Source organism: Filicampus tigris, chromosome 8, assembly GCF_054856515.1.
Source record: "Filicampus tigris isolate MCC_2025a chromosome 8, RoL_Ftig_1.0, whole genome shotgun sequence".
NCBI lineage: Eukaryota > Metazoa > Chordata > Actinopteri > Syngnathiformes > Syngnathidae > Filicampus > Filicampus tigris.
Genome location: NC_141224.1, coordinates 20,165,137 through 20,186,708, shown reverse-complemented (window position 1 = coordinate 20,186,708; position 21,572 = coordinate 20,165,137). Strand labels below are relative to the sequence as shown.

At 42.2% G+C, this 21,572-nt stretch overlaps 1 protein-coding gene across 7 annotated transcripts in view; it reads left to right on the top strand.

The window, feature by feature from the left end:
* oxr1a (oxidation resistance 1a) overlaps positions 1-21,572 on the top strand; it is a 188,321-nt gene that overhangs the window by 73,887 nt on the left and 92,862 nt on the right. For all 7 annotated transcript variants that reach the window (XM_086037172.1, XM_086037171.1, XM_086037177.1 and 4 more), the window contains one exon: positions 8,107-8,303. In XM_086037172.1, coding sequence (XP_085893298.1) covers positions 8,107-8,303 — 197 coding nt within the window. Of the gene's footprint in view, positions 1-8,106; positions 8,304-21,572 lie in introns of those variants that run through there.

Sequence of the window (21,572 nt, the reverse complement as noted above, 5' to 3'; positions counted from 1 at the left end):
CGACCCTTGTGAGGAGAAGCGGTACAGATAATGGATGGATATATATATATACATATTGGAAATGACATCACAGTTGCTCAGGGCTCAGGCAATGACCAATCACAGCTCACCTGTTTTATTAAGCTGTGGCATGATTGGTCGTTAGCTAAGCCCTGCGAATTTGTGATGTCATCTTCAGTCGACAGAAGTGACAAAATGGCCGCCCCCTTAGATGTCTAAAAACGGGTGGATTTTGCTGCTTAACCCCTATTCCACAAAAGCACTATTAATCAGAATGCCGTGTTTCAACTAGTGGGCCTGCTTAAAACATATTCTTGATTCAAATATGTTTGGATTGACTTCTCTTTTAAGAAGTAAGAATTTTGGGTACCTTTTCCTTTAGAATGTTTATTTTTCAACCTACTTTTTGCTTCTACTCCAAATATTTATCTGAGGGACAAGTCACCATGTTAATTCTTTCGCCGCCTTCTAATTTTGTCACTGAAGCATAGACACACACACACGCACAGTTTTGATACCAGTTGGCCTTGAACAGAAAAGACAAGCTATAGAATGAGGGCTTCCGCTCTACTTATGAGACAATAATTAGTACCAACTCCTAAGGGAGTGGAGATAGACTTCACACAGCTTGGCACTACCCCTCTTTCTTATCCTCTACGGGCAAAAACAACAGCTGCAGGTCTCTACTTTTTACTCCTTCCCCATCCTTATTATGCGCCATCTAAACAAACACACATTTGTCAAAATATTCACTAACATAGTCTGCTAGAGCTTGCATTATCGTATGACTTCCACTTAAATGTGTCGTTGTATGTGTACTAGCAAAAAAAAAATAGAAAAAAACACATCATAGTTCTTAACTTCTGCTTGAGCTGCCACCTTATCGTGGTGTTTTTTTTTTTCACCCATGGCAAATAGGTCCTAGGTGAGGAACCAGACGAAGCACGGCTCAAAGACCCCTTATGATGAATAAATACATTAGACTTGGTTTTCCCTCTCCGGCTACAGGTCACCAGGGCCCCCTTCTAGAGCCAAGCTTGGACGTGGGGCTAATTGGCGAGCGCCTGGTGGTCAGGTCTGCATCCATGGGCTCCAGCCGGGCACAGCCCAAAGAGGCAACGTGGGCCACCCTTCCCATGGACTCAACACTTTGGGTGGTTGGAGGAGTGGGTGGGGGTGATGGAGAGGCCAAAAGAGTCAGGGGCAGTGTGAGCTGGGCAGCGGTCAAAGGCAGGGACCTTGACGGTCTGATCCTCGGCTATAGAAGCTGGCTCAAGGGACGTGAAACGTCACCTGTCTGGGTTCCCAAGGGTGCGTGGGAGTTCACCCTACTAGTCTACATGCATTTTGTAGACTTGGAGAAGGCATTCGACTCTTGGGGAGTTCTTTGGGGGGTGCTTTGGGAGTATGGGGCACCAAACCCCTTGATGCGGGCTGTTCGGTTTCTGTACGACCAATGTCAGAGTTTGGTCTGCATTGCCGGCTGTAAGTAAGTTGGATTCATTTCCAGTGAGGGTTGGATTCCACCAAGGCCGCCCTTTTTCATCGGTTCTGTTCATAACATTTATGGACAGAAGTACTAGATGCAGCAAAGGTCAGGGCTCCAGACTGACCCTAAATGGTTGCATTTTGCCCCTCAGATTTGAGACATTGTGAGTAAATGTTTCATGTATTTGTGCTTTTGTGACCTATGCCAAGGAATGCCTTGGGATTCCCCCATAAAGGCGGATGAAGGGGAATGGGAGGTCTAGGATTCCCTGCTAAAGGTGCTGCCCCCAGGACCTGAATCTGGATAAGTGGAAGAAAATAGTGGATAGTGCAACAAATGAAAAATCCAATTTGATCCAAGTGTTGAATGTTAAATTGAGTGTATGTAAATACTGCTTTATCTACAGTACACCAATCAGTGCCCAAAGCGCTTTACAAAGCCTCTCATTGCTTATCTATTGAACTATCAGAGAGTACACCGGCACATTGTGGCTGCCGCTTCTAAAGCCGGAAAAAAACTTTGTTTTGAGTTTAAAATGCCTTACTTTAACCAGGGTTCCTGCCGTACCCTGGACAAAGTTAGAATCCAGGGGCCTCATCTATCAAAGGGTGCGTAGAACGGGTTCTAAATTTGTTAACATGACTTAAATTGAGTGTGTGTAAGCTCAAAATAATATATTATGTATGGTATTACTACAATTATATACATATATATTTTCACATTTATTATTATATATATTGTATTTATCGAACGTCTTGACCTGTGCATGTCACCTGTCAAACGCACAGAAGCAAGTAATGTGTTGATAAATCCCACCTGTTCTAATCTGCCATGCTCGTGCACTTCTAGCCTCATTTGCATTGAGAAACCTCCTCTTCCTATTGACCATATATTAGGGATGTCACAATATCCAAATGTCACGACACGATAATATCACGATATGAACCTCCGGATATTGTGGGGAGATTGGCGATATTTAAAGCGGACGTCAACCCAAACATATTTTTTTTAACTTATATTCCACAAGCTCAAAATTAATCAGAATGCCGTGTTTCAACTAGTGGGCCTGCTGGGAGTATATTCTTGAAAAAAATATGTTTGGGTTGACTTACGCTTTAAAAACTCATGATACTGTGTAAAAGCTCATGATATAGTAAAAAAAAAAAAAAACATGACAATATTCTGTTTTTGTACATAATAACAGCATTCACAAAGAAATAGGCTTGGCCAATCATGCGCTAATATTGGCGATTAGCGTGGGTCTTAAGTTAGTCATGTGTCATGTGTCATATTCCAAACCGCTTATCCTGTACAGGGTCGCGGGGAGGTGCCGGAGCCTATCCCAGCTGACTATGGGCGAAAGGCAGACCACACCCGGAACTGGTCGCCAGCCAGTCGCAGGGCACACGCAGACACCGTCACTGAGTGGGAACCGATCCCACGCTGCCCGCACACAACTCAGGCGTGTGTACCACTACACTATCAGTGACAAATAAGTGATGTTTGGAATGAAAATTTACCACCAAGAGAAAAACAAAAAACAGTTTGACAAGAACTCATTAGCCCCATGTGTCTGAAGATTCACATTCACTGAGCGCTTTTCACAACAACTTGTATCCCAATTTGAATAATCACCGATTCATGCACAGCCCTGCCATCCGCCCTCTGGATAAAGCCGAATGGCTTCTTTTTCCGTATGAACTTCCAATAAATGAAAGTTATGCAAGTTAGGCAACAATGATCCTCAAATGCCATCGTCAGTACACCTTTTCCATTTACAATGCTGTAGAAAGGTCAGCAAGTAGGTGTTTCCTCCAAGGGCAGCAGTTGTTTGAGGTAGACTTTGTTTTCTTCTCTCTGCCTAATTTGTCTCCGTTGAACCATTGAGTTTAATTTCCAAAGAACAGACACCCCGTGATGGACAGCATTTCCATGCAGATGATGCATTTTCATAATACAGTTAGACACATGCCATGTGCACTGCTTTGCTGGTCCATCAGGAGATGAGCATTTGGGTGAAATGGCCAAAAAGAATCTGTTTGCTTCAGCGCTTTTTCTGAATGATTGAAAGTGTGCAGTGCAAAAGTGAGTGTTGGGAATCTTGGACTGCTGTTTCAGGACTTTGCAAGACTATAGGTAGCTTGTTTTTATTCACTTTGTTACTCAGACATACATACATTCATGCAATATTGTATTCCATTGTATTACTTCCCTTAGAACAGCATGCTTAGTAATACAGAAGTTACATGATACATCACATAACTGATTTATATGAAAATGGACGACAATATGGAGTTTTGTTTTGTAGCTGTAAAAACGACTATTTTGTGAAGACTTTCTACCAGGTGCTGATGTGTCATACAGCAAGAGCAGATGTCACAGATGTTGGAGGAAAGGGCCTGATTTTGAGTGTCCGTTCTAGTTCAGCCCAAAGGTGTTTGATGGGGTTGAGGCCAGTCACGTTCGTCCAGTGCAGTCAGCAACAATTTCCAACCGTCTTGGTATAATGAATAATTGCAGCGAAATACATAGCCTAGTTTAAACCCCAGATGAAGCTATCAGGAGCTGCCCCATATATACCCCACATATGTGAAAATATCTTGCTATCAATAACAGACAATGGCAGAAGTGTGATCTCAAATTTGGGGATTTTAAACAAGATGCTCGACCACGCTCTCTTTCCCACTTACACAAAGTCTTCCATACATTCCTCTAGCTGGATAATTGGCAGAACATTCTGTTACAATACTCTGCAGTTTTGATTCCTGTTCTGCAGCTGCTAGGTTAAAGGCCTTATGTCGGTGTAACCTTTTGTGGACGCACAAGAACATTTACTGTGTGTAAGGGGTGCTTTGAGATTACTATATTAGATAGTGAACTCTGAAAAAGTTCTCTAACCCAAACCTCGGAGCCTGCCATTCTTTTAATAGGCTTTGAAGAGTTGTCCAAGACAGATTTGGCTTGACCGATGTTAACCAGGCAGAACTTTACAACACATAAACTTCCACCTCAAATGCTTTTAACTGCAACAGGGTGAATTCTAGGAAATATTTTTTCACTCTAGACTCCGTGCAAAGTTTTAACTATGCAAACAATCAAAGCTTTGTTGTCCCTCATTGATATTGCTGATGCCTGATTGCCCTTTGAAGATAAAAACAGTATACTTATTTTTGGTAAAATATTCTGGTACAACCAGTGTTCAAATGTTTGTTTGAATCGAACATAGTAGTAATCCCCTAAGATGTCCATGTTATTATGCTCATTATCAATTGACTTTTCCTTTAGAGCCCCAAAAAGTATTTTATTCATGCTTGACAGTGCCTGCTTACTTCACACTAGAAAATGTTTACTCGCGTGCGAAGCTAGAACAGTAAATATTGCACAAGTCAAAGTTAAAGCATTAACTATGGAGATGAATTTAATTATATAAAGTTTACTTAGTTAACATAGTTTTATTTACTTCTTGTGGTAGCTGACCTCGGCTCACTTTGCAGCCAAACTTAGTCCAGAGTGACTGTCGCAAAGACAGACTTTTACGTAGTTTTACTTTAAAATTTTGCTCGATGGCTCATTGGCGAAATCCAACATAATTTTCGAACTTTGCGAAGCCAAATTTAAATATCATATTAGTTGTGAGTCTTTGGTGTATCGTTCAACCGTTGTATTTTAGAGGAAAAGAATCGTGTTTAAGGATCAAAGAAAGCTATTAGAACAGTCTTATAATCGAAATATTTTTTTTTTCCCCCCACATTAATTCCAAGATTTTACTCAAGTAAATATCCATTCCAAGATTCATAAAAAATTGTAGTTGAAAAACACGATTAATCGCGATCAATTATGGAAAATTTTGTACATAGTACAAGTACATATTCGACACTTTCCGATTTCCACCACATGTTTAAATTGATTGAACAGAGAGACCATTTCTGTACCAAATTTTGAATACAGCACTTAAAGTTAAAGTTAACTAGCCAATTGTGCCTCTCTCCAGGTGATCTGTGAACAGTTTTTATCTTTCTTTGAAGTTAAGCCAGCAGGGCATGTTTTTATGAAAGCCTGTAAGTATTCCAAGTGCCTTTTTTTAACAGTTCAAGATTAATTATTTGCGCGTTTATGTCTGTACTTTTTATTTCATTGCTCCGTGCTATCTTTACTGTGCACATGACAGACATTTTGGGTCCCATTTTTGTTCCGAGCGCAAGTCTAGCGCAAAATGCTGTCTAATTGTGTACATGGGTGGAGTTTTCTTTGTTTTGGTATTTTACACTGGTAGAATTGGGCGTAACGGGGCGTTTGCGCCGTATACACTGTTGTGGGATGGAGGAAGTCTTTTCCGAGTCAATCCTTGCTGCATCCTTCATTTGCATCAAAATCTGGGTGTTCCGAGCGCAGTATGCCTCATCACATCACGAGAACAGAAATAGACTCGCTGGGGTCCGTGCATGAAAATTGGCCTCTAAATTTCAAGCTCTTCACTTGTGAATGATGTAATCAGCTGTGCATGTGACCTTGGCAGTTAACGCCTTGCACCCTTGCTCGTGCGGTTGTGTTTGATCCCCCCCACCCAGCAATATTGATGGTCTTGCTATTAAATAGTTTTTAAGATGATTATAATTATAATACATTCAATTAATTAATTCCTACAATGATTCAGATGGGTTTTCCCACCCTGGTGTCATATTTAAGAATGAAATACTATGACGTCCATCATACATGTCCACAGACCACCGAATTTGTCTGCATGCGCCTCAATCAAACACACCGAAATCATGCTACACCACCTGCCCTTCGAGTTAAACCTGCATTTCCTGAGTTTAAAATCTAGTCTACTTGTACTTTTTGTAACCAAATTTACAGATGCGGTGGGGGAGCGAGCCAGGAACGCCCAGAGAGGCGCAACGCGGCCCCAAACACGCTAGACTACACTTATAAGATAAGATAAGAAGATAAGAATGCCTTTATTGATCCCACAGTGGGGAAATTTTCATTGTTACAGTAGCAAAGATATAGGTCACACAGGGGCGGCGGCATAATGTGGCCATTAATGTATAACATTGACGGCAAACATTTAGAATCAAACCTATGTAGATATACGCAGTAACATGTGTATATACACATGTGTATACACACCAACCTACATCTACATAAAAAATATGAGGAACACTCATTTCGGCCTGTACATAGTACAGAGGAAAAAATACTCTAAGTGACAGTGCTGCAGTGCTGTAGTGAAATGTAAGGAACAGCATTGGATAAAAATAAAACTAGACTAACAGTAGTGGGGAATGTTGAGTATTGCACGGTATTACAGTAGTGGGGAATATTGGGTATTGCACGATACGAGCTCAGGTGCAGGACTGCACAATTGCACTAATGACCGCCAGTTTGTAGAGACTACACAATGTTCTTGTTAAAGAGTCTGACAGCAGCAGGCAAGAAGGAACGGCGGAATCTCTCCTTTGCACAGCGAGGGTGTAACAGTCTGTCACTGAAGGTGCTGTGGAGTGCTGTTAGGGTGCCCTGGAGGGGGTGGTCCGGGTTGCCCAGCATTGATGACAGCTTGGCCAACATCCTCCTGTCCCCCACCGAGTCCACAGAGGCCAGGGAGCAGCCCAGGACAGAGCCGGCCCTCTTGACCAGTTTGTCCAGCCGCTTCTTGTCCCGGGCCGAGACGCCGCCTGCCCAGGTGACCACTCCCTGGAAGATGACCGATGCAACCACCGAGTCATAAAAGTTCCTGAGGAGTGTCCCGTGAACCCCAAAAGACCTCAGTCTCCTGAGTAGGAAGAGTCTGCTCTGACTCTTCCTATAGAGGGCGTCTGTGTTGTCGCACCAGTCCAGTTTATTGTTCAGATGAACACCCAGGTACTTGTAAGTTGAGACTCTCTCAACATCTGTTCCCCGGATGTTCACTGGTGCAGGTGAAGAGTGCTGGCGCCTACCGAAATGCTAATGAAAATGAAGTTATGCCATTTTTACGCCAAGCAAATGAGCTCCAGTCTACCAAAATAGGGCCCCTTGAGTCTAGAATCTTGAATAAGTTAACCAGACATTTGGACGAACTAGGTGAGGGGTAGCAGCAATCTTATAAATACCACCATGCCTCAATCATGATGATAATCTTTCTAGCATTACAGTTGCAAATTTTACAGTTGTAAATTCCGAACAATTATTTCCATTGTGACATTTTATCCCGTTTTATAGTCAGAGTATTGCTTAGGGAATTACAAAGGAATTGTATGACTACAATGTTTGGCAATGCTGCTGTTCATTGTTTATTTGTTTTAGATTCTGAAATTTTGTTATCTTTGTGATGTCCTGCTGTGTTCCTGCTGAGACTCTGTGTTGTGCAAGCAGTGTGGCTAATAAATTCCACCTCAACAAGTGCACGATTAGCGTATTGATTCTTTCTACAGATTTCCATGCCGCTGAAAAAAATAGCATACATGATCTAATTTCTGTGACAAACCAATCAAATTAAATTGAGTGGTTTGACTAGCGAAGGTTGTTCAAAGGTGATTTCCCAATTCACTGTATATTCGCAATACCCCAAAGTGATTCAAACCACATATCCATCAAAACATTTTTTGTTCACTGTGGTTTTCTTCTCACTACAGACTGAAAAAGAAGTCTCAGTCGGTGGACATTGCCAGCCAAGGATTCTCCCCGACTCTGATGCCAGCCTCGCCCCTTAACAAAGCTGCATCACCTGTTGCCAAGACAACCACGGTCCTCGCAGTGCAGGAAAACAACACCACTAACTCCCAGCGCCGCAGCCCACGGTGTGGCGAACTGAAGAGAGGCTACACCATTGGTAAGCAGTTTGTTTCGTCAGCAAAAAAAATCTGCCTTTACACAATCATTTTGTAAAGGTAGATTTTATTCATACTATTCCATCTAATACAAACATATTAGTGTGATGCAGTGCAGCTCTACATTAATGTAAACTAAATGCATAATAATACACATATTGTTAATGAATTCTGCTTTAACAGTATCAGTCAACTCAGATCATTCATTTTTTTGTATAGGTAAATTGTAGAATATTTGATATACCTCTTGTATACGACCCCATGTGATTGTGACAGTCCTCATAATGGCATGTCTGTATATGCCTAATCTCCACATCACACATCATGACAGCATGGCTCCATATGGAAAATAAATTGTAGTTCCCAGAAGTCTGCCGTCAGGTTTTTACTGTATGTCACCATGCAAGCAGCCTGGTCATACTGGTATGTTGTCAGCTTTATAATAGAGTTGATAGGATTGTTGAGGAATCTGTCAAATTTGCTGCAACAAAGAATTTAGGAATTGTATTATTATAGCATATGTTTTCTTTCTAGGGCATAATGATCATCCCACTGATTTGTTCAAACTTGTCTACAAGTAGAAACACTGTAGTTTTACTAGAACGACACTTGGAATTTGGCTTAAAAATAAGGCTGAGTATATTAATCATTGCTACTATAAATGGCCAAAGGACATTTCCATCTCCCAGCAAGCTAACTAAAACTACACTAGCTGTGGGGGGAAATGCAGAATCATATTTTTACAGTTCAAGATTTATCATTTGTGTATTTGATCCAGGAGCCAGAACGTGGCTAATAGTTGGGCCTGAATATTTCTCTCACTGAGCACAAGCCTGACAAATTAAAAAAAATGGCTGGACTAATCATGGCCGGAAGTGAATTTTAGTCTGGCCCACTAATCAGCCCTCATGCGTTTGAGGTGGTCACAAGGCGGCCAAATTTCATCTCAGCCTACTCAGTGAAAGGCTTCTTTTTAGGCTTCTTTCTGCTCCCACATCGGCGCTACCGACAACTGCCGCATTGATTCACATGACCGACGCATTGTGCTGTCTGTAACACATGCCATGCACCCATCAGGAATTGTTGCTGCTATGATCGGTCCATTATGTCACATGTTGCGAAGACATACAGTTTCCCACACGGAGAGGAGAGAGAGGGTGCAGCACGCAGCTCGTTGCTGCTGCAAAAGCAAACTAGTTTGGCAATAGAATTAAATGCATAGTCTTGTCATCTCGGTCCCTTTATGGTTGTAGCAGGTACGATATCCATTGTTGTCGTTGTCTTTTTGAAGCGACATCTCCCGATTTGGAACATAACTGTTTCAAAACAATTTGTGTCCGGGAGTATATTAAGCTGCGCGCAGCACTCCAGTATGACGCTGCCACATCAAGGTGGAGTTCATGCACTTCTTCTGGCGTCTTCTACTTCCGGAAATACGCCGTAGCAAACCTGCTGTGTAGAAGTGATTTGCTGGAATGCTTTTATTTTGAAGGCCGTTAACAAAGGGAAGTGTGGAAAATAAATAACTTGTTGAATGCGACTTCTGGCCGTCTGTTGGACCCAAATAATTATACAATACGACAAAACCAACCCCGGGGCTCGCAATGCAAGTAAGCACACGCAGTTGGGTAAGTAGTAAAGTACTAGTGGCGCATTTTGAAGCGTGTCCACAGAGGGTTCGAATAGTAAATTAGCATCCCTCCCACGGCGGCGTCAATCACGGACCCTTTTTTTTGGAGGGAAGGGGTTGGGGGGGGTTGCGGCCGGAGCGGCAAAAAAGGTTCAAGGGAGTGTGAATTATTTGATAATTATTTTTTATTAAAATTTAAATAAAAATTTTAAATAAAAATACATTAAATTACTACCCATATTTTCCGGACTATGAGCCGCTACTTTTTTCCTCGGTTTTGAACCATGCGGCTTTTCTTCCACCGCTAGGAGGCGTTCTAACCGGAATTACAATACAATACAATACAATACAATACAATGATTTTTATTATTATTATTATTTACTCTTACATGTTATATTGTTTTGATTTTCACTTGTATGGACCCCAGGAAGATTATCTCTTGTATATTGTGAGAGCTAATCGGCATCCAATAAACAACAACATGTTATCAAAATTTGAGGAAGCCAGATAAAACTAATGCAAGCACGGAGAGAACATGCAAACTAAGCCGAGATTCAAGTCACGACATGCATACAGTAGTTTTATGAATAGTGTGTGTATTTGTTTGCATTGTATATTTTATTGCCGTACAGTATATTCATTTTAGTCTTCCTACCCAAAGCTTGAAAATTTTTACATTTTGTCCTTTCCTAAAGCTCATTCCCGTGACTAGATCTAAAGTCATAAATTTAGATTGTATTACATGTCCTTCGTCAGACAGTGAGTCATGTAAATACACCTCTTTTAATTTCAAGGTTAGGATTTCCAGAGGACTGTGGGGTCATAGGTCAAGGTTTGCATCGGTGAAGAGAGTTAGAGAGAGAGCAAGAGAGAGCGCCTCAAGCAGGTGAAGATGTGTCATTCTGCTGATGTCTCACTTCGATAAGCTCACTTCATACAGAGTCATCATGTATCGACTCTGCTGCCTCGGCAAGGCTCTGTTGTAATAGTGGATTGATCTCCCTTCATACCTATCAGTCCGGTCGACAATAATCAGTGAAAGGAAACTGCAGGATAAAGATGAGGTAATGGGCCCACTGTTGACATTTTTACTGTCTCTGATCATCCATTATCTGTTCAATGGCATATGTAGGCTGTTTGGAATTTAAAAAAAGATGAAGTTAGTAAGAGAACAGTAATTCAGCCATTAAATGAAATGTGGCCATTTTCCCCCTCTCTTTGGTATGTAACTGCATAGGCACAAATTGTCATTAGCAGTTAATCGTTTGCTATGGCTAATGTTGGCCTTGATAAAACTCTCTGAGTTCAAGGCTTGATCTGTGTGCACTGCAGACAGAAATATAAGTATCTGTAATGAATTATACTTTTGTATCATATAATGAACAATTGATTGCCGGCTAACCCTCATCTATATTTAAATTATGAGAAGAGCTCTGTGACCTTTTCTTGCAGGCCCACCCCAAACCAGACATGCTCTATTTTCAGGCTTATGCTGCTAAATTATTCTTATAGTAGATGGATAATGTGTCCGGCTACTGACACTGCTGTGTGCTAGGTCTTGGACAGACCTACACCAAATTTACAATGCTGATTTTCATAAATAAAACATGCTATCTCAATTGACTGCTGAAAATGTAAAGAGTCATCCTCAGACATGACTTGAAGAAAATGGATCTGCAAAGTGTTTCCCAGAAAAAAGGGAACGTACGATGTAAAAGAAGAAGCTGAGATTTCCTGGGATCTCCTGACGCCTGCAGTGTTGCCTCCCAAGAGGATATGTTGCAGCTTTCCCCCCCGATTCCTAGCTTGTGAAAGTTTTTATGTGTTCCAGTGCTCAGCTGACATTCATTATTATATACATCCTAAAACTCAATGAGTTCAACCCTGCCTGACATCGAAACAGTTTTGTTAGTCTTTACTGGATGTATACTTCTCAAGTGGATGTTGGATGCAATGGAAACGACAACAATTGTCAACACTGAAGCACTAAGGTTGTTTGTCATTTTAGGAGACTCATTTCATCACATCATGATTTAAGATGATTAACATCCTCATTTGCTAAATCTGCAACAATCTCACATGCAAACAAATACATCACAAGGACACAAACGGTAGGTTTGATGTGTCTCTGCAGTGACTATGGTCTCTTCTTGTCACACCAGATCTAACTGGATTTTTTCTGACTCGGCGTCCTGTGTAAGGGTTTGATGGGGTTGGGGGATGAAGTCAACCCAGAAATTTGCCAGCTTCAGAATAGTATCAGAGGTGTAACGGGCACAATGCCACTAGATACCATTGCACTTTTATACGTGAGACTCGTTGTCCTAGTCCTTTTGTGGTGAAGGCAATTGTTGTCACGCTGATGTCACCATGCATTTATTTTAATGTTCATGTGGGAACTTGCAAGCGCTGTATGGACGCACACATTGGACATGACAATGTAGCTTTAGTGAGTCCTGTCTCTGCTCTATACAGTTACGCCTGTGTTGCGGCAATTCACCAGGAATGTGGAACGTGTTTAGGTGCATGAAAAGCCACTGCAAATGTACTAATTCAAATAATGTTGGAAAAGACAATCTGAAATGGGAGTACTGTTTAGGGATCGCAGTTGAATTTCGTGTTTCAACACCGTCACTACCAAATATGAATACAGTACTATGGATGTTCAAGACTACTTTTGTCTGACTCATACCAATACGGCTATTCACTCTTGAGTACTCACCGATACCAAGTACTAATTCCACTAGTACTTATGATCAGAGCTGGGCATTGCCTGACCATCACAAAGTTCCCGTCTGCATATTTAGCCGACCCACGTGGTCCCAGTCTGTTCTCGTCGGCGACAGACAATCGGCGTCGAGAACTTAATGTACACGTCACACGCAAGCAGACAGGTCGTCGAATAAAGGAAAAAAATATCAAATAAAAACGAAAGACACACACACGCAGCGTGGTGATCGGTGAAATTAAAACAATATGGGGCACGTCATTGCGTCTGTGGGACTGAAAGGTATACAACACTGTTTTATTTATTATTTATTTAACTCCATGGCAGGTGTGTGACACCTGCATGTGACGTGGTACCGGTTAAGTTTGTTCTCGACGCTGTTTGGCTGACTCGGACAGACTGGGACCACGTGGGTCGGCTAAATATGCAGATGGGAACTTCGTGACAGTTAGGCGATGCTCAGCTCGGTTTATGACACATAACATTTCAGTTAACAATGACAGATAATTGTGAACAAAGACCTTTATGTCTTTCTGACGCACATGATATTCACCGATGTGTCAAACAGTCACAGTGTAGCCCTGCTGGCAAGGAAGACTTTTTTGAAGTCAGATAGTTTTTTCCTTAACTCTTTCAATGTCAGAGGTGGGTAATCCAGGTCCAGAAAGTAGAAACCCTGCCACAGTTTGGCTTTAGCCACAGGCGCTTCTACTCAATCGGCAGGTAAACGAGCTCAGTTGATTAGAAGCACGTGTGGCTAAAGCCAAACTGTGGCAGGGGTTTTACTTTCTGGACCTGCATTACCCACCTCTGGACATCGGCCATCGAGGAACACGATTGAAGACCCCTGGATTAAACTCTATTCTTTCATCAAACACAAAAAAATGTTGTTTTCACCTTATTCCGTTTTCTAGTAATTAGCTGTAGAACATGTGTTGTTTTCACCCAAACAAGCTTTAAAGGATATAATTTATGGCAACAGTAACTTTTATGCTAATTTTTGCTTTAGTCATTTGCTTTAGTAATCACCAGTGCAAGAATTTGACAAACTTCACAAACTATTTGCACGCTATTTAGTACTAGTAGTAGTAGTTGTATTTGGTAGTGTGTGTGCATGTGTGTGCATCCGTGCCATACTGTACATGTGCCGGTGTGCATGCGTGTAAATATGTGCGTGTGTATATGTACGTATATTACATTTTTGCTTCTTCTAAATGTAAATAATCCCCATCATTTTTTCTTGATTTTGTGACACTCTTTGTAGTAGAATTAACATGACAAATATTTTGATCAATCACAAGGTGCTTGTAACGTCATATTTCCAAAGATCCACCATTTTCATGTGTTTCCACATTCCATCAGCATTCCTCAGAGACACTGTGATCTCATCCAAAAGAAACCCAATCCAGCGATCTGCCGTCCATGTTTTTTTTTTTTACACAACAGCTTAATAATCAAACCAGAACTGCCAAAAACCTTTCTCTGCCCATTCCCATAAAAAAACAAATTGATGGTAATTGCGGTCGCTGCTACTCCTCATTAGGGTTCCCGTTGACGGCATTTCACATTGACAGCATTACATCAATAGTGCATGCAGAGTTAAGTGTCTGTGGCTGGTATCGGCATACTTCCCGGCATAGTACCCGATGCCTCTGAATAAAGCTGGTATCGGCCCAATACCAATAGCTGGTATCAGTACTTGTCTGTATACCTATTCAAAAAATCTGCATGAATAATTACCTTTTAATAGGCCAATGTTTTGCATTAGACTAAACTGATTCAAGCAATGAGTGGCTGACTATGCATACTCAGCAGTGTTTCTCTACAACACCTGACAGAGCAAATGCCAATAAAGAAGACACAATCCCAGCTTACCCTTACTCGTCAGGAGTGGTGGTGCTATGGCAGCCGTGAGACTGATTACTCCCCTGTTAGTTATTCATTGGATTTTCACTGCAGGGTCGAAGAGGGGAGGTGTCAGTGCTGGGGGTGCAATATACTAACTTGCTAGAGGCTCCCATCAAAGTGTGCTTGATATGCAGTTCCATAAGTAGGACTCAGAGGTCGGAATTAAATCAACAGATTTTCAATACATCAATGGGGTTGTCAGGGTAGATGTTAATTTGCTATTCTGTTGCGTCTTTAGTTCCGAATAGCAGTTAAGTTTGGGTGTGAGCACGTGGCAGGACCAGTTGTTGTGTTAAAAGTATTCCCCACCACAATGTAACATAAGAAACTAATCAGTGGGGTGTTGGACAAATATAGCCAACACTGCAGGCAAGACATCATCATTTGTTTCATATTGCATTGGTTGTTTGTGTCTCAGGTGGCTCTTCTCTTGTGTTTACACATCAGGATAGTAGCCTGAGGTGCCAATTACTGTATATGCACATCACATTGACTCCATTGTCCATAAACAGCAACTTACATATATTGCTACATCAAAGGTCAAATGCCTTAAAAGGGAAGTCAACGCAAACATTTATTTTCCATGAATATGTTCTATGCAAGCCCACTAGTTGAAAGAGGGCATTCTGATAAATATTGCGTTTGTGGAATAAGTGTTAATCCACTCGTTTTTAGCCATCTCCGGGGGCGGCCATTTTGTCTTCTGTCGACTGAAAATGACATCACAACTGCTCACAACGACCAATCACGGCTCAGATTCAGAAAACAGGTCAGCCGTGATTGGTTGTTGTGAGCAGTTGTGATGTCATTTTCAGTCAACAAAAGACAAAATGGCCGCCCCCAGTCATGGCTAAAAACGAGTGCATTTTGCTGCTTAAATCATATTCCACATACGTAAAATTAATCAGAATGCCATGTTTCAACTAGTGGGCGTGCTGGGAACATATTCTTGAAAAAAATATGTTTGGGTTGACTTCCGCTTTAAGGCTCATAAAACATTGAGTCCAACAAAAATTTGCAGAAAAATAGGCCTTATATTTTGTGCAAATTTTGGCATTTAACTGCGTGCCATGAACATAGCACACTAGCCCAGCACGCGTCACTATAGACCTCATTCTAGCATTTCAACACTTTATTTTCTATACTCTGCGTGCATTTTGCTTTGTCTTTTGTGTTTTTTGTGACATTTTCTCCCGAAAGGATTTAAACAAAGGATGTTACACAAAGAAAAAGGTGACCGAAAGGTTGCCGGTTCGAATTCTGGCTGTGACTGTCCGTTGTCAAAGTTGGATTCCGAGAGGGGGTGGAGGGGAGTGGGGGGGAACGACTTCTACTCCAGTGCGACTTATGTATGTTTGTTTCTTCTGTATTATGTATTTTATGGCTGGTGTGACTTGTACTCCGGAGCGACGTATAGTCCGGAAAATACGGTATTTGAGCAGCATTATAATTTGGCCATATTTCGCTATTCTTTTTAAAACAAAATATTTTTTCAATGGGGCGGCACGGTGGTCGACTGGTTAGCACGTCCGCCTCACAGTTCAGAGGTCGTGGGTTCGATCCCGGCTCCGGCCTCCCTGTGTGGAGTTTGCATGTTCTCCCCGTGCCTGCGTGGGTTTTCTCCGGGCACTCCGGTTTCCTCCCACTTTCCAAAAACATGCATGGTAAGTTGATTGGATATTCTAAATTGCCCCTAGGTGTGATTGTGAGTGCGGATGTTTGTCTCTGTGTGCCCTGCGATTGGCTGGCAACCAGATCAGGGTGTCCGCCGCCTACTGCCCAAAGACAGCTGGGATAGGCTCCAGCACGCCCCGCGACCGTTGTGAGGAGAAGCGGTACAGATAATGGATGGATGGATTTTTTCAATGATGGATACTTTTGATGGTTCTGAGGAACAACAACTATTTTGAACAGGAGGGAGATAATATTGTTAAGAAAAAAAAAATTCGAGCAATTGAAAAAATTCAAAAGGGTGATTTTCATGCTATTTGCACATCAAAGAAAGAATCAGTGTGTCCGACAAACCTTTAGGTAAACTACCAAGTCACCCGTTGAACAGAGCCACTCATGATCAAATCGGATACTGAAACTGAAGTTGTCATAAATTGGGAATGAAAGCAATCACATGATGCTTTTTGGGTATTTGAGCTGAATGTTGTTCCCAGGTAAATTGAAGTATTCAATTTAACACGCCCACCAACGTGCCCATGCTCTCTTAGCCATGTGGGATGTAGACGTAGATGACATTGTTGCCTGCTGCTCTCTTGCAATCCTACTTAAATTTGAACTGTCCCTACAGTATGTGGTCGATCGGCGTCGTCCCGTTGCATACTTCTCCTCACTGACTGAATGAACACAAGGGAGGAGTGGAGTTAGAGCTATCTGTGGTTTTCTGTTAGCAGCAGCCTCAGCCATGCCACAGTGCTTTTTGCCAGCATAACTGCTTGTGTGCACAGAGATAAGCCTGAGCTCTCTTGCCTTGGTGCTACAGGCTGGTCACGTAGCCCCACAAGACAGCTTAGCTTCACAACGTGATCCAATGAAGGGCCTTTTCTCTTATCCTCTCCTACTTAGGCTTCTTCCAGCCCTGCAACATTCTCTCTTAGGTCTACACTCTCTTCTTTGTCTCCTGTATTTCTCCCCGCTTTCCATTTTACCCTCCCATTTTTCTGTTTCTAACAGATATTCCATGTTCACTGTACTTGACTCCTCCAAGCAGCTAACTGATTATGCCTTCTATTGCACAAACTACTTAGTTTCATGCTGTTCATAATCTCGAACCCTCATATATTGGAACTGTACATACCAAATGTTGTGACCTGGTGAGTAAACATACTCCACAGGAAAATGGCGGTCCACTTGAAAACATTTTCCATAAAGGATAATGGTATGCTTAAGTCATTCCCAGATTGTAGTAACTCACACTTTGTTACAGGCAGAAAATGTCACCTCTGTTGTCTACTGTATGTTTTTACTTCCCTTATAATTCTCTCAGCACCTTTGATGTTGTTATCTGAACCAAGGTAACTTTTGGCTTTTTCAAACATGAAATCTGGAGCAAGAAGTCAATGCACACAAACAGACTATTTAGAGATGGTTCTCCATACTACAACACATAGTCCATGAGCCTGACCACCAATTGTAATATTACGAGTGGGCAATTTCTAGTTTGACTTTTTTGACTTGCTACACATCCCTACTTCACAGTTTGGCATGATAACCCTTTCAGACTAGCAGCGTATTGCTGGTTATCATGTATTTTACATGGACCCCTATAGCAGAAATACGAGAGTTGCGTACGGTGCTTGTTTGGTACTATGGGGCTTGTTGACTACTTGCCGACTACTCAGGCTGCCTAAATCAATATTATATATTCTGAAGACACTGGAGAACTGAAATAATGGTATTATTACATACCCAGATAAAATCAGAGGCTGTTACAGCCTTATTTTTTTAATTCTGCATAGGTGGTTATTTGGTGTGGATCTAAATCATTGTGTGTGTGGGAGAGGTCCAGGGTCAACAACAGTCAACAGCTCACCATTCCTCAGGGAACCAAGATACTGTTGATACTACTGGAGGATGTAATTGCAGGCTGCATCATCCATGAGCGTTGTGAAGGAGGCCTGTGACACGTCATTGTGGAAAGTGGAGATGATTCCAAGGGCTTCTTCCAGACGCTGTATGTCTGCTCTTTGGTTATCTTGGATCCAGGGGAGAAAACTCTTCCAGGCTGCCATCATAATAGCCTCATACAGGACCTTGTGAAGCCTGGCAGCATGGTTGTACTTACGACCTTCCATCATTGCAGTGATGGATCCTCTGGCAATCACTCCAGACTCCACACACAGGTCACATAGGCCAGCATCCTAAAACCTCTTCCCCAAGATTGATAGAAGATTGCGGATTGTATGGAATACTCCCATTCTCAGTATCATTTTCTGAAGCTTCTTTTCCTTCCAAGTGATTTCTGCTGCCTTGGCATACAGTGCCTGGTCAAAGACACAAACTCTCTCCTCCAGTCGAAGAGCCTCCATGATGTTAAGCATTTGGGTCAGGACTTCCTTGACTGTCGACATCTCAGTTGCTGGCGCATTAATTGTTGGCAGGTAACCAACCGATATTGTCCTGCACCACATGCATGTTGTTGCGTGTGAGGATGTTGAACCCAGTCCAACTGCTAATGGTTTGGTCTTCTGTGTTGTGTTGCTACTGGGTGAGCAGTCAGGTCATGCTCCAGACTCAGGACTTCTGGACCTGTTTGTCTGCATCCACATCTAGGCTGACGTTGCCTGGGGGCGTAACTCTCTGACCAGCATTGTACATGGGGAGTAATGCTGGTGCTGGGGAAATGTTCCTTTTCTTGGACTTTTGAAGTGTCTTCTGTTCATATTGTGGCATTGGCCCAATGATTCTGGGCTGCACACCAATGCCATTTACTCATTGTGATGTATCCTCACCACTGATTGTATCCTCCTACCGGACTATGTTGTCCCAGGCAAGAGTGGTGAAGGCACCCTGGTAGATGTTTCTTGGCAGTAGCACTCCTCTCTGGGATCTCTCCAATTTTTGCAGGCACAGTGCGGTGTCAATTTCATCAACCAGTTTATATGAAACACCATGGCCCAGGTGATACATAACACGAATCAGTTCAATATTTCCAGTCAGAGACATCACTGCAAAAGGCAGCAAGATGCGCTTCGGTGGTTTGGTTTGACCACAGGTAACAGCAAACACCAGATCACTGTCTAGGGCACAGGTGTCAAGCCAGTCCTGGACGGCCGCGTTCCTGCATGTTTTCCAATTCTCCCTGCTACAACACACCAGTTTCAAATGATCAGGATAATATCAGGCTCCTTCAAAGCTTGCTGATGAGCTGATCATTTAAATCAGGTATGGTGCAGCAAGGAGAGATGGAAAACATGCAGGAAATAGGCCCTTGAGGACATGAGTTTGACACCTATAATCTAGGGAGTTGGTGAGTCGTTCAACTCTTTCTGATGGCTGAGCATCGGCAGGCTTCCCTGTCAAGGGTTTGGATAAACTTGCTGACAGACTGGGGGATGATGTATTTTCTCCTGTTCCAGATCAGGTGGCTATGTTTGGTCGGTGTCATTCTGTTTTATTTTTTTCATTCCTCAGAAGTAAGGCAGCTTTGACAACCAATTCCATCGACTGAACTCTCAAAGCTTCCATTTCAATCTGGAGGGCATACAGTATGTTTTCTTCACAAGGTCACTCTCGGAGAGACTGTCGCCATACAGTAGAAGTCTCCCATTGCCTCAGGGCAGATGTGGATAGATTCTGCTAGTTCTTTCTCTGGATTATAACACAGATTGCTTATTGATGATCTTGTGACTTGACTGGTGCCATGATATGCCATTGATTCATTAAATTGCTTCTTGAGTGTTGCCATGAGCACTATGTCGAGACAGGAGATAAGTTGTGTCGTAATGTCCATAAATTCCTGAAGAGCCTGTGTTTCTGCGATTTTGAACAGCTCATCAGAATCTTGTTCAGCATTATCTTGTTCAGCATCAGCGAGTCCACTGCTTATAGCTGGCTCCCCACGGGTGTATGCATGATAATAGGATCTGTGATACTGGCCTTCTGCTGCAACAAGCTGCAACATGCTGGTGATTGCCAACATCCGGTCATCTAGCTTCTTGACTGCTGAATCTCGTATCCTACAGTCTGCCCGCAGTTCACAGCATATGACCAGTCTCTCACAGGTGATCTGTCCCTTTTTATACTTGCTCTTTGTTGTCACAAAATCATTTTTTTTCCTCTAGAACCCTCAACTGGTTGGGGCATTGTGTTGTCTTTTGGTTAAACGTTCTTCACCTTCTGGCTTTTGGATAAGCGCCTCCAACTGTTTCTTCATGGTGAAGTAACGCCTACATTTCCTTCCTGTGGTACCAAACTTGGGGCCACCCCCCTTCAGGTGTTGTTCTTGTAAGGTCAATGGGGCCAGCATGCCCCCTTATCTTGGCTGGTCTGACCAATGTTTTCCATGAATCCAAGGCCCTGTCTACACGTAACCGGGGTTTTTGAAAACGCCAGATTTAAGCCTGCGGTTAGCCCTATCATCCACACGTCCCTGGAGTTTTTTCAGTGAAAACGCAAAACTCCGGCTACGTGTAGACAAGGCCCAAGTCTTTTGGTGTCACAAGTCCAGATGTGTCACCATGCATTGTATAGCACATTCTTTAACATTTCTGTGTTTCTGATCTTTAGTGGACCTAGCAGCCATTTCTTTATGTAGGTCAAACATCCATCCATCCATTATCCATAGGTCAAACAAGTTTCTGAAATTGTCAGATAAAATATTTTAACAATAGGCTACCTAACTACATACGACTACCTCCATTCTTGATACAAGTATATTGTAACCAGCTAACCATCCCATGTCCCAAATATATACCTGCAGCAGCATTCATTCTCTTATGGGTTAGCTAGCTAGATGGCATTTTAGCTCATTTCTGTTAGATATTTAAGTGTTAATAACTCCTCAGAGGAAAAGGCTAGAGACTTACTTTTTGCAAACAATGTTCTACCATACCCAAAATCTTACCTTGGAGCTCTTTGAGACAAACCATTAGATATTGAATGAGGTAATGCCCAATTTATATATGAACTTAAAATGTGTATTAATAAGTTGCAATACATTGTGACATCTATTTAAAAAAAAATTCTTACCCTATTCTAGGCCAAAACAAACAGTACTCAATCAACTGTGCGGGTTACATATGAAAGAAGGCGGGATTTTGGTGTATACACTTTCAAACTGTTTGATATTTTAACTGACTGTTCAAATGTGTATTTACGATCATTATCAAAATGCATGAGTTGCATCAGCAGCAAGGTCAAGATATGCGCACGGCAGACAAGACAGGCAGGCACACACATGGAATAAAAAGGAACTCTTATCCTCAGACCTCCACGACCATCTTTATGATGTCAGTGCTGCCACACATGTCCTTTAGATATTTGCCTGGTATTTG